Source organism: Pristiophorus japonicus, chromosome 16 (genome assembly GCF_044704955.1).
Source record: "Pristiophorus japonicus isolate sPriJap1 chromosome 16, sPriJap1.hap1, whole genome shotgun sequence".
In the NCBI taxonomy this organism is placed as follows: domain Eukaryota; kingdom Metazoa; phylum Chordata; class Chondrichthyes; family Pristiophoridae; genus Pristiophorus; species Pristiophorus japonicus.
In genome coordinates, this window is record NC_091992.1 from 126566869 (window position 1) to 126579401 (window position 12533).

General features: G+C 41.7%; 1 protein-coding gene across 1 annotated transcript in view; it reads left to right on the top strand.

The window, feature by feature from the left end:
• aspscr1 (ASPSCR1 tether for SLC2A4, UBX domain containing) overlaps positions 1-12533 on the top strand; it is a 250293-nt gene that overhangs the window by 135695 nt on the left and 102065 nt on the right. The window contains exons 8-10 of the mRNA XM_070857832.1: positions 4318-4386; positions 7800-7939; positions 11362-11443. Coding sequence (XP_070713933.1) covers positions 4318-4386; positions 7800-7939; positions 11362-11443 — 291 coding nt within the window. The remainder of the gene's footprint in view (positions 1-4317; positions 4387-7799; positions 7940-11361; positions 11444-12533) is intronic.

Genomic DNA, 12533 nt, shown 5'->3' on the forward strand with positions numbered 1-12533 from the left:
CACTCCCTCCACCACCGACGCCCCCTGGCTGCAGTGTGTACCATCTACACGATGCACTGCAGCAACTCACCAAGGCTTCTTTGACAGCACCTCCCAAACCCGCAACCTCTACCGCCTAGAAGGACAAGGGCAGATGGTGGGAACACCATCACCTGCAAGTTCCCCTCCAAGTCACACATCATCTTGACTTGGAAATATATCAGCCGTTCATTTATCGTCGCTGCGTTAAATTCCTGGAACTCCCTCCCTAACAGCACTGTGGGAGCACCTTCACCACACAGACTGCAGCGGTTCAAGAAGGCGGTTCACCACCTTCTTCTCGAGGGCAATTAGGGGTGGCCAGTAAATGCTGGCCTTGCCAGCGACGCCCACGTCCCGGAATGAATAAAAATAAAATACTGTAAAAAGCATCCCCTTCCTTGAAGCCTTCTCAATCTGCCTTGTTTAGTGGTGAGGGTGTTTGTAGATTCTGTTATTGAGTTTGCAGCATCCTTAATCTATAAATAACCAATGTGGCAAATAGTGTGATGACATCACATCAGACTGCACAATTTTCTTTTTGCTTATAAGCAAGATGATTTTAATAATGTAACACTATTCATTCCATAGTTGATTAAGGTGAACATCCCATAGTTCCCAGCTGTTGTTGCTTTCCTTTGTAATCCTTGTTTCTTTACTACGATTGGATTTATTGACTTTTTTCCCCTTCCCCCTGATGATCAGGTTGTAACAATGTTTGTAAAAAATTGGTCCGGAATTTGTGGTTCAGATGACGGTAAACTGGCAGTATTCACCATCATTCCAAAAACGGCTTCAATAGAGACATAGAAAAATAGGTGCGGGAGTAGGCCATTCGGCCCTTCGAGTCTGCCATTCAATAAGATCATGGCTGATCATTCCTTCAGTACCCCTATCCTGCTTTCTCTCCATACCCCTTGATTCCCTTAACCATAAGAGCCATATCTAACTCCCTCTTGAATATATCCAGTGAACTGGCATCAACAACTCTCTGCGGCAGTGAATTCCACAGGTTAACAACTTTGAGTGAAGAAGCTTCTCCTCATCTCAGTCCTAAATGGCCTACCCCTTATCCTAAGACTATGTCCCCTGGTTCTGGACTTCCCCAACATCGGGAACATTCTTCCTGCATCTAACCTGTCCCGTCCCGTCAGAATCTTGTATGTTTCTATGAAATCCCCTCTCATCCTTCTAAACTCCAGTGAATAAAGGCCCAGTTGATCCAGTCTCTCCTCATATGACAGCCCAGCCATCCCTGGAATCAGTCTGGTGAATATAGACAGGCTAAGTGAGTGGACAAGAACATGGCAAATGGAATATAACGTGGAGCAATGTGAAGTTATCCACTTTTTAATTAGGAAAAATAGAAAAGCAGAGTTTTTTAAATGGTGAGAGATTGGGAAATATTGGTGATCAGAGAGACCTGGGTGTCCTTGTACACGAATCACTGAAAGTTAACTTGCAGGTATAACAAGCAATTAAGAAAGCACATGTTATGTTAGCCTTTATTACAAGAGGATTTGAGTATAAGAGTATAATGTCTTACTGCAATTATATCGGCCCCTGGTGAGACCACACCTGGAGTATTGTGTACATTTTTGGTCTCCTTACCTAAGGAAGGATATACTTGTCATAGAGAGAGTGCAACGAAGGTTCACCAGACTGATTCCTGGGATGGGGGGATTGTCCTATGAGGAAAGACTGAGTAGACTAGGCCTATATTCTCTATAGTTTAGAAGAATGAGAGGTGGTATCATTGAAACATACAAAATTCTTACAGGGCTTGACCGGGTAAATGCAGGAAAGATGTTTCCCCCTGGCAGGGGAGTCTAGAACCAGGGATCACAGTCTCAGAATAAGGGGTCGGCCATTTAGGACTGAGATGCGGAGAAATTTCTTCACTGAGGGTGGTGAATCTTTGGAATTCTCTACCCCAGAGGGCTGTGGAGGCTCAGTCGTTGAGCATATTCAAGACAGAGATTGATAAATTTTTGGATATGAAGAGAATCGAGGGATATGGGGATAGTGCAGGAAAGTGGAGTTGAGGTACAAGATCAGCCATGATCTTATTGAATGGCGGAGCAGGCTTGAGGGGCCGAATGGCTGCCTCCTGCTCCTATTTCTTATGTTCTCATGTTCTGCCTTTGAAACTGACGGCAACTTTGGGATTTGGCGCATGTGCAGCCTAATGTGGAAATCCTGAAGTTGTGGTCAGTCATTGCTCCGAAACAGGCTGTGCTGTGCACCTCATAGAAACCTAGAAAATAGGAGCAGTAGTAGGTCATTCGGCCCTTTGAGTCTGCACCGCCATTCAATATGATTATGGCTGATCCTCCCACCACCAACCCACAGAGCCGGCAATCTGTGCAATCGCCCAAGTCCGGGAAACTGACGCAAACTTCGGCTCTTCCGCAGTCAGCGCGCTTTAAATTCCCCGCTAAATGTTAGACCCAAAAGGATTAGGTGTAACTTGGGTTTTAACAGCGTATTGATTGCTAAACAAATGTTATGGGCCTGAAAAAGTAATTTTAATTTTGTGCAATGTCAAATTTATCCATTTTAATAAAAATTCAAATTTTTAGGAAACTTTATATATAAAAAAAAACATTTTTTTTCTTTTGGAAGAATATCCATCTTTATTTCAGATTTGCCTTTTACCCATGTTTTAAAATTTTTTTAAAGTTAGAATTTTAAGAGCCTACCCACTTGTTCGCTGTCTGAGAATTCTGCATTTTGATTGGCTGCTTAGACAGCTTGTTGACGTCACAGCAGCTCGCACTGTGGGATTCCCACTCTACTCCATTGATCTGAATTGAATGTCGGAAAACCCGAACTTCTCGACACACAGATCGCAAAATCTTTGTGCAAAGTGTACTTTGCGGTCAGTGGCAAACCCCTTTGCTTCGCCGCTGATTGCAAATTCTGGGCCGTTATTTTTAAAGCCAGGTAAAAATAATGCATTGAGCTCAAGTGCGCATATATACTGTCGTCTTTTAAACCAGGCCATTTTTTTCCTTCTAGTGTCATCAGTGGCTCAGTGGGTAGCACTCTCACCTCTGAGTCAGAACTTTGTGGGTTCAAGTCCCACTCCAGGAACTTCTAGGCTGGCACTCAAGTGCACTGCAGAGGGAGTGCTGCACTGTCGAAGGTGCCGTCAGATGAGACGTTAAACCGAAGACCAGCCTGTGCTCTCAAGTGGACGTAAAAGATCCCATGGCACTATTTTGAACAAGAGCAGGGGAGTTATCCCCGATGTCCTGGCCAATATTTATCCCTCAATTAACATCACAAAAAAACAGATTATCTGGTCATTATCACATTGCTGTTTGTGGGAGCTTGCTGTGCGCAAATTGGCTGCTGCGTTTCCTGCATTACAACAGTGATTGCACTCCAAAAGTACTTCATTGGCTGTAAAGCGCTTTGAGACGTCCGGTAGTTGTGAAAGGCGCTATATAAATCTAAATCTTTTTCAAGTGTCATATTCAATAAAGGTAGATGAAACCAGTTGGAACTTTGTGTAATAAAGACGTACTCCCAATCTTTAGGCTTGCAGTGTAGAAATATTGCTTATTAGATAATGCCCTTTTAGTGGATCCCTTATATTCATTTTCAAGGATGTAATGCATTTTTTTAGTATTCTAAACAGTTAGGCTTTTCATTAAGATGGAGGGAATGTGGTTTTGTAGGACTTGAGGAGTTGGCCATACTGGAATTGCACCCCAGGACTCTTCTCCAAACTCACGGTATCTGTGCATTTCTGTAAATGTCAGTCCCACACACACTCCTTTTTGGTTCTGAAGAAATGGTACAATTTCAAAGCATTGAGTCTCCTGGCAAGAGATCCTTTGCATCCAGCTTCATTGCCATCCTGATAAATGTTCATTCAAGGTATTGTTAATAGGAGGGTTAATTCACGTGTGGTCGCTGTAGCCCCAGTAATCATTTGTTGTCTATACAAAGAATTACATTTACAGTCCTGTTTTATGGTGGGACTTCCAAATATACTGCAAGGCATGCCACTGGTTTGTTTTGAGGTAGTACAATAATTTTGTGACTAGAATGTTTTGGAGAGTTGCTGTATGCGGGCACACCTTACTCATTTTAAAAAAAACTATAATTAAGCTGATTTTAACCCACTGTACTGTAATCTACTGTACTATGTTTCCCTTAAAGCTGCACCGCCCAAACTTGTTTGCCTTTTCAAATTTAACTTCTGATGCATGTCCAAATAATGAATGCAGGTAATGTTGATTATGCTGAGAATTATTCAGTAATGCTCGTCCGTTCTTGTTTTTGTAGAGCCCAGACGACGTCCAACCTCTGAAATTGGAATCTCCAGAAGCATCCGTCACTAAAGAGTATTTGAAGGTAGATATTGCATGTCCTTTCACGTCATCTTCAATTTAAATAATCACAAGTTATGAAGTGAAATGATGATCCATCCCATCACAACTAAGCGGTGGGAATACTGTGGGGATGAGCTCTAAAACCCGACCCGTTTTGATTGATTAAGTTTTATTTGGGATGTATCCTGCTCAATTCCATTTGGATTTGAAATCCTGCTTCAAGTGAGTGATGGGGTTGGGGGGTGGTGGGGGTTCTTATTTCTGAAAATGTGTCTATCATCTTAAATTCGCCACTCGGATTTGAAGAGCCAAAATTGTGAACTCCACACCATGTGACCGTGCAGGATCCTATACCGCTGACAACATAAAAGGAGTACTGGAGATAGATTTGAAGGTACTGGACTTGTGGATGATGTAATACCATAAAAATAACCAGCAGCTAACCTTATAAAGTGTGTTTTTACAGAAGGCTTGACAAGTTTCAATGATGTAACCAGGCATACAGTACACTCGAAATTCTTTCATAACCTTTGCTTGTGTTGGTTCTTTATTAAAATCATGGTTATTTTAAGAACTATAGTGCAAGGGAAAAAAAATTCTGACTATCCCTTAAATGGAATCTAATTGGATTGATCTGTATCGAGGCCATATTGATATAATTTTACCATTATATGCGTGTACAAATTAATTCATATGCTTTGCAAGTATTAAAATGTGACTACCCACCGATTGGCTTCACGACAGTTTAAAGTATCCATAAAAGCTATCCTTTTGATCTGACAGTTTTTTGATTGCGCTGGTGACATCACAGCCAATGTTACTCGGTAATTGGAAACACTGCTCGGTTGTGTAATATGTGATCTTGTGTAGCAAGACAAGTTCATCAGCCCCGGGATTTCTGTGCCTGTTTTGAAAGTTGATTTAGTGAGTATAGAAGTCTTGCTGTGCAACTGTTGGGTAAATGGGACCACCAACAGCCTCTATAAATGTATTTATTGCAATGTGTTCCAATGATGAAGAATGCAATCTCTACCAAATCTAATGAAAACCGAGTACAACTGGTTCTTTACCGTTGAATTTTTTCAAGCCCCTTTATTTGTAACAGTTGTGCTTGAAAACATCACATATCCTCTTTTGCCCATTTTTAATAAAAATACTTATTATATGAGGAAGTTTCCTTTGTCACCAATAACATAGGAACAATATATTTTGTAGAGCATTGCTTTTTACAAAAACAATTGCGCTGGTATACTTTTACGGACAAGTTTGTTACTAAAATGGTGTTCTAAGAACAGAGTTAATCAGAATTATAGGTGTGTTTCCTTCTATTCAGCAAAGGCTTTTCTCATGTATGTTTTCTCAGTATGTGTACTGCTAAAGGTAGTTTTGTTACAAGATTGATTTGGACAGACATTTTGGTTTATTGTTTTCAGCATTCCATTCCATAAGCCCCAAACCGGGTTTGTTTTGTGAATTAAATGGCTGACAATATTAACTGCGTGCAGGCCAGAATGACAGTTGTTCGAAGTGTCTGATTTTTAATAATCCTATTAATTGTGCAAAAGTACAGTTGTAAACTGGCGGTGTTTAATTAGAATACCACAAACTCGAAAGAGTCGAATGTTGACGAGTCCACCAGATTAGATTTATTTATTTAAATGTGCTGTCATCACTCCCTTATTGTGGTGAATTCAATGTGAATCTTGTTCAAATTAAATTTGCTGCCTTAAACAGCGTAATTTGGAGAGGTTTTTAAAAAAAAAAAGTAAAATACTGCAAATGGTGGAAATCTGAAACAAAAGCAAAACCTGCTGGAAACACGCAGATGAGGCCGCGTCTGTGGAGAGAATAGACAAGTAACATTTAAAGTATGTTCTCCATCAGAACTGGAAAATAATACAGATGACCAGCATTTAAAAAGGAACAAAACAAGTGACGAGGGGAGGGGGATAAAACACAACCACACACAGGAAAATAAATCGAATGACCTGTAAAGTGTTTAAATGGAGACCAGGAGATGGTTAAGTGTCAGAAGAGATATTGGCACGACACAAGAGAAAGCAAGGAAATAACAGACGTGAATAGCTAAAGGGATGGGCGGTAGGCAAGTAGAATGAGAAGCATGAAAAAACTGGCCCCAGTGACTCGGAGCCTGGTAGAAAGAAGCAAGCAGGTCAATATCGAGAGTGCAGATATGGAGGGAAGTCATTTTAGGGTGAAGGAGGGAGAGGAAACCCAACGAGGTTTTCCTGTGACAGAATATCTTGGTCAGTTGTTTCCATTTTGATGTTTCAGCAGTCACAGTGGTTGCTGGAGAGATTGGCTTGAATTCTCGTAGTAGGAATTGATCAAGGTACTGAGTGCAGATCTGATTGCCGCAGGGAATTTTAAAAATAATTCCCCTGAAAGCTTTGACTTACGGTGGGTCGCAGAAAGGCCTTGCATTTATTTAGCACCTTTCACGACCTCAGGATATCCCAAAGCACATCAGAGCCAATGAAGTACCTTTGATGTGTAGTCACGGTTGTAATGTAGGAAACGCGGTAGCCAAATTGCGCACAGCAAGGCTGCACAAACAGTAAAGGGATAATGACCAGATAATCTACTTTTGGTGGTAGTTGAGGGATAAATATTGGCCAAGGCACCGGGGACAACTGCCCTGCTCTTCAAAATAGTGACATGAGATCTTTTGCATCCACCTGAGGGCAGACAGGGTCTTGGCTTAACATCTCATTGGCAAGATGGCACCTTTGACTCCCTCAATACTGCACTGAAGTGTCAACCTAGATTATGTGCTCAAGTTGCTGGAGTGGGGCATGAACCTTCTGCCTCGGGTGAGAGTGTTACATCTAAGCCAAAGATGATACCTCAGTTAAGTTTTTTTTTATTCGTTCATGGGATGTGGGCGTCGCTGGCAAGATCAGCATTTATTGCCCCGTCCCTAATTGCCCTTGAGAAGGTGATGGTGAGCCGCCACCTTGAACTGCTGCAATTCGTGTGGTGAAGGTACTCCCATAGTGCTGTTGGGGAGGAAGTTACAGGATATTGACCCAATGGCAATGAAGGAATGACCGATATATTTCCGAGTCATATTATGATGTGTGATTGGGAGGGGACCTTTGAGGCAATGGGTTTCTCATGCCTTTGTCCTTCGAGGTGGTAGAGGTCGTGGGTTTGGGAGATGTTGAAGCAAGTGACAGTTCTTCAAGTGTGAGTCTGGAAAATGTGTTGGCAGGCTATTTGACTGTGGTGATATCACAGCCAACCCAATCTTTGGTATATATATTATTCACTGATATTTGCCACCTTGAGTGTTTTTCCTCTGCCTAGCCTAAAGGCACTGAGACCAGTTTCCCTACTACCACCATAACTGAAAATTTGACTGAATAAAACTGACTGTTGATTGGCTAACAACTTTTTTGTTTTCTATCCCAGCCTGTTGACAGGGAGGCAATTGTTTACCATTTGGATGGGAAGAACCATGCACCAAGTGCTTTTGAGGAACTGCCTGATGAATTCTTTCAGGTTACTATCGATGACATTAGAAAACGCTTTGCTCAACTAAAAAGTGAAAGGTAATCTGTGTTTGCTTTGTAATACCTTATCATAATATGTAGACAATACAAATATATCGTGTTAAAAATGGAAAAATTGGACAAAGTGGACCATTTCCCATACCTCAGGAGCCTACTATCAGCAAGGGCAGACATTGATGACTAGGTCCCACGCAGCCTTCGGTCGCCTGAGGAAGAGAGTGTTCGAAGACCAGGACCTCAAATCTGGCACCAAGCTTATGGGTCTACAGGGCAGTAGTGATACCCGCCCTCCTGTATGACTCAGAGACGTGGACCATATACAGTAGACACCTCAAAGCGCTGCAGAAGTACCACCAGCGCTGCCTCCGCAAGATCCTGCAAATCCATTGGGAGGATAGTCTCACCAACGTCAGCGTTCTCGCTCAGGCCAGCATCGAAGCACTGACCGCACTCAGCCAGCTCCGTTGGGTGGGCCGCATGCCCGACATGAGACTCCCAAATCAAGCGCTCTACTCGGAATTCCTACACGGCAAGCGAGCCCCAGGTGGGCAGAGGAAACGTTTCAAGGGCACCCTCAAAGCCTCCTTGATAAAAAGCAATATCCCCACCAGCCACCTGGGAATCCCTGGCCCAAGACCGCCCTAAGTGGAGGAAGAGCATCCGGGAAGGCGTTGAGCACCTCGAGTCTCGTCGGCGAGAGCATGCAGAACAGCGGAAGGAGCGTGCGGCAAACCAGACTCCCCAGTCACCCTTTCCTTCAACCACTGTCTGTCCTACCTGTGACAGAGACTGTAATTCCCATATTGGACTGTACAGTCACCTGAGAACTCACTTTTGGTGTGGAAACAAGTCTTCCTCGATTTCGAGGGACTGCCTATGATGATAATGATGATCTTATGTAATAACTATCAGGATAATCTTGCATGCAAATTTATAGTTATCGAGTGGACGGCCCAGGAGTGAAGTTCAGTAGTATCCGCTTCTGCACTTGACTCATTACTGGTCTTAATCAGGCATTTTCCTCATTGGAGACGGACAGTAGTTGAGATTGATCCCCCATTTGCCCCTCATGGCAATTGTGGTATTGAAAACAATCCTGTAAGTGCCAGTGAAAGTATGAGACTTGCCTTTCGAGGGTTTTTTGCCCGGAGCCTGCAACAGCTGCCAATGGATAATATAAACAATGTCCACAACTGGTCTCGAGTCTCAGCCCAGCATTATGGTGCTAACATTGCATGTTTCCCCCAAGATTGGGCAAGGTCCCAGCCAGACTGATGAGATTGCAAACATAACTTTGTATGAGCTTATACGTAAGGAAATCTCACGAATATCTGCATTCTGCAGAGCTGTGCAAACGGGGCAGATTAAACAGGAAGAGAACCAGTGCATATTTTACAGGGAAAAGTGGTTCTGTGATGTAAAATTCTCCGAGATGTTGTGCTTGTACACCTGTACTGCACAGTGGCATCAGAAGAAAGTTAGGGAATAATGTGCAGTACAGGGCAACCCTTTTTTTAAGCATGCTTATTGGGTTTGTACGATAAATTCAGTATAGGAAGAATCGAAACAATTGACTAATAAAAGTTTTAACTGATTCTACTTTTTCTTGCTATTGAGATTTCTAATACAGGTATAAAAAGGATTTGGGAAACTGTGAAATATTCTGATGGGAAAGGGATAAGAAAATTTTCAACATCAATTCCTAAACTGGTTATGATACTTGTTTAACCTTTTTCAGCGACCTGCTCTGACATGTAGACGACATTGAAAAAGCTCCAAATTTTGGTTATGATATCTTAAAGTCTCGTAATAGGGTTTCTTTACTTTGACAGCAAGAAGACCGTAACCTCTAGAAATGCAAAGGAAGCTGTCTTAGTCCGAACAGCTCCCTCCTTCATTCAGGTCCCTTTACTACCTGATTTTAGATCAAGCTCACGTAACCATGCAGAACATTCAGAATAAAAAGATACGAGAGTTGAGTGAAGCTGAAGATTATTCTATCCTCTGCATTACTGAGGTGTTGCTTTATAGGCCCCTTCAAAAAGTTCATCTTGAAGGAATGTTCTCGGGAACGGCATGTAAAAATGTGTTTTGTATCCTAACTGCTGCAATAGGTCTGTTATCAGGATTGCAAAATTCTTACTCCAGGGGCTATTTTTTTATTGCTATGTTGTGTTTCGCACTGCTTCCTTGCCTTAATTTCAGAGATTGCAATTTTATTTAATCCCCATGAATCGCCGATGTATTTTTCCACCTTGTCCTTCTATTCTGGGACTGTGAAATACTGGATAAACTTGCATTTATATAGCACCTTTCACAACCACAATGTCCCAAAGTGCTTCACAGTCAATAAAGTACTTTTGAAGTGTGGTCACTATTGTCATGTAGAGAACAGTGGCGGCCAGTTGGCGCACAGCAAACTCCCACAAACACCATTGGGATTAATGAACAGTTAACTTGTATCAGGGATAAACAGAAAGTTAGGGAATAGTGTGTAGTACAGGGTAATCCTTTTTAAGCATACTTATTGGGTTTGCATGATAAATTTAGTACAGTAAGAGTCAAAACAATTGACTAACAAAAGTTTTGAACTGATTTTATAGGACAGCTCCATCATAACATATTGGGAAGTAGCGGGATTAGGGATTCCCAAGCAGAATAAATGGAGGGGATAGCAATTCTAGGAGGTAGGGTGAGCAATCCCTGCCCTCCCATACAGCTGGCTCAAAGCAGTGCAATGAAGAGGCAAGGGCAAATTACTCCTACCCCCAACAATAACTGGTGTGCGACTAGAGTAGAATAGAAAAAGCAGGGCAGCAAATAACATGAACCCCCACACACGCACAAAATACAGAAGGAGCAAATAGCTCATCAGTCTTTCATACAATGCTGACTAACCATTTTAGGCATAACCAACTCCTCCATATGTAATTGCAGAGTATCACAGTGCAGCTCTCTAATCTGAATTCCTCAGATGTCAGCCTTGGCTGAGTGGTAGGGTGCTAATCTTGCCTCTGAGTCAGAAGGTTGTGGGTTCAAGACCCACTCCAGAGACTTGAAACACATAATCTAGGCTGACACTCCAGTGGAGTACTGAGGGAGCACTGCACTGTCGGAGGTGCTGTCTTTCGGATGAGACGTCAAACCAAGGCCTAGTCTGCCCCCTCAAGTAGACATAAAAGATCCCATGGCATTATTCCAAAGAAGAGTTTTTTAATGAAATAGATTCAAACATGGGTGTCAATTTGATTTAAAAAAAAAAAAATAGGAATTTCTGTTTCTGTTGGAACTGCTCAATAATGGATATGGGATGACGATAGGATCAGACTTGGCTATGACACTCCGTGGTTAAATTACCTTGCTATGGAATCCTGCCCAAGCAAGGGGTCAGCATCATTACGATGGGAAGTGAGAACACTCATAAATTTTTCATAAGTATTTCATTGTTTCTGTTCGTTCAGGCGACGTCTTGAAGAGGCTCCATTGATGACAAAATCTATGCGAGAATCTCAAATGGAAGAAAAGACAGAGCGCTACCCCAAGGTTAGTGACTCATGTTTCCTGAAGCACAGTAAAATCTCACATCAGTAACTATCGTAAATTGAGAGTTAATTTTTAAAATTAAGATGTTTGATAGAATATAATTTGTAGTAAAATATTCCATATTCTAATAAACTTCCTGTGTGAAAACATTACTTCTAACCTCCCCTTCATTCTTCCAGTGATGTTGAGTATACACCCAAATAGCTCATCAACCAGTGGAAACAGTGTCACCACGTTCTCTGTTCCAATGGAAAAAATGCTAATTTTATTCAAGCCTTTCTTCAAAATTCCTGTTGTTCTAGAAAGAAAATAACTTACATTTAAATATGCATGATGACATCACCAAGAGCTTCACAACCGACAGACATTCTTGTGAATCTTCACTATCCTTTCCTTGTCTCATCTCATTCCAGTAATGAGCCTTCCTGAGTATTCTGGGACGCCTACCTTCTAGGCCTGTTGACTTTTCAACTTTCAGTCCGACTAACTTTCCTGATACAGTTTGCATTTGAATATTTATTTCCAGCAGTGGCTATGTCACCTCTCGTTGGGTCGTCTTACAGTCGCATTATCTTCTCTCTTCCTCTGTAAGAACGGAAGCAAAGTACTTATTAAACATCGCTGCCATTTCTTCACTTTCAAGTAGAATGTGACCCCCTTCAACTCTTAAGTAGTCCCACCCTTCTTTGACTATCCCACTACTATTGCACTTGCAAAAACTTTTGTTGTTTTTATTTATGTTGACCACCTGTCTCTGAAATTTCTTGTAGAAAAGAAAATTGAAAGGTGACACAATCCAGTATTTAAAATGTTGGAAAGCATGGATAATATGGACATAGCCAAGTTATTTCAGTACAAAATCTTCGATTGATATTGGTGATTAAAATATTTTTTTTCCCATCCCCAAATAGATGAATGGATTTTACTCTGTCAAAAGTGATTATTTAATATAATTAAGGCAGCACTAAACCAAACATCCGGTTGAAATAGAATTGTAGATTATAAGGATAAGTATAGACATAGATGATCCAGTCCATTTGATATTATAGGGACTGTTTGCCATGGAATGCTTTTGGCCAGAGTGAAATGG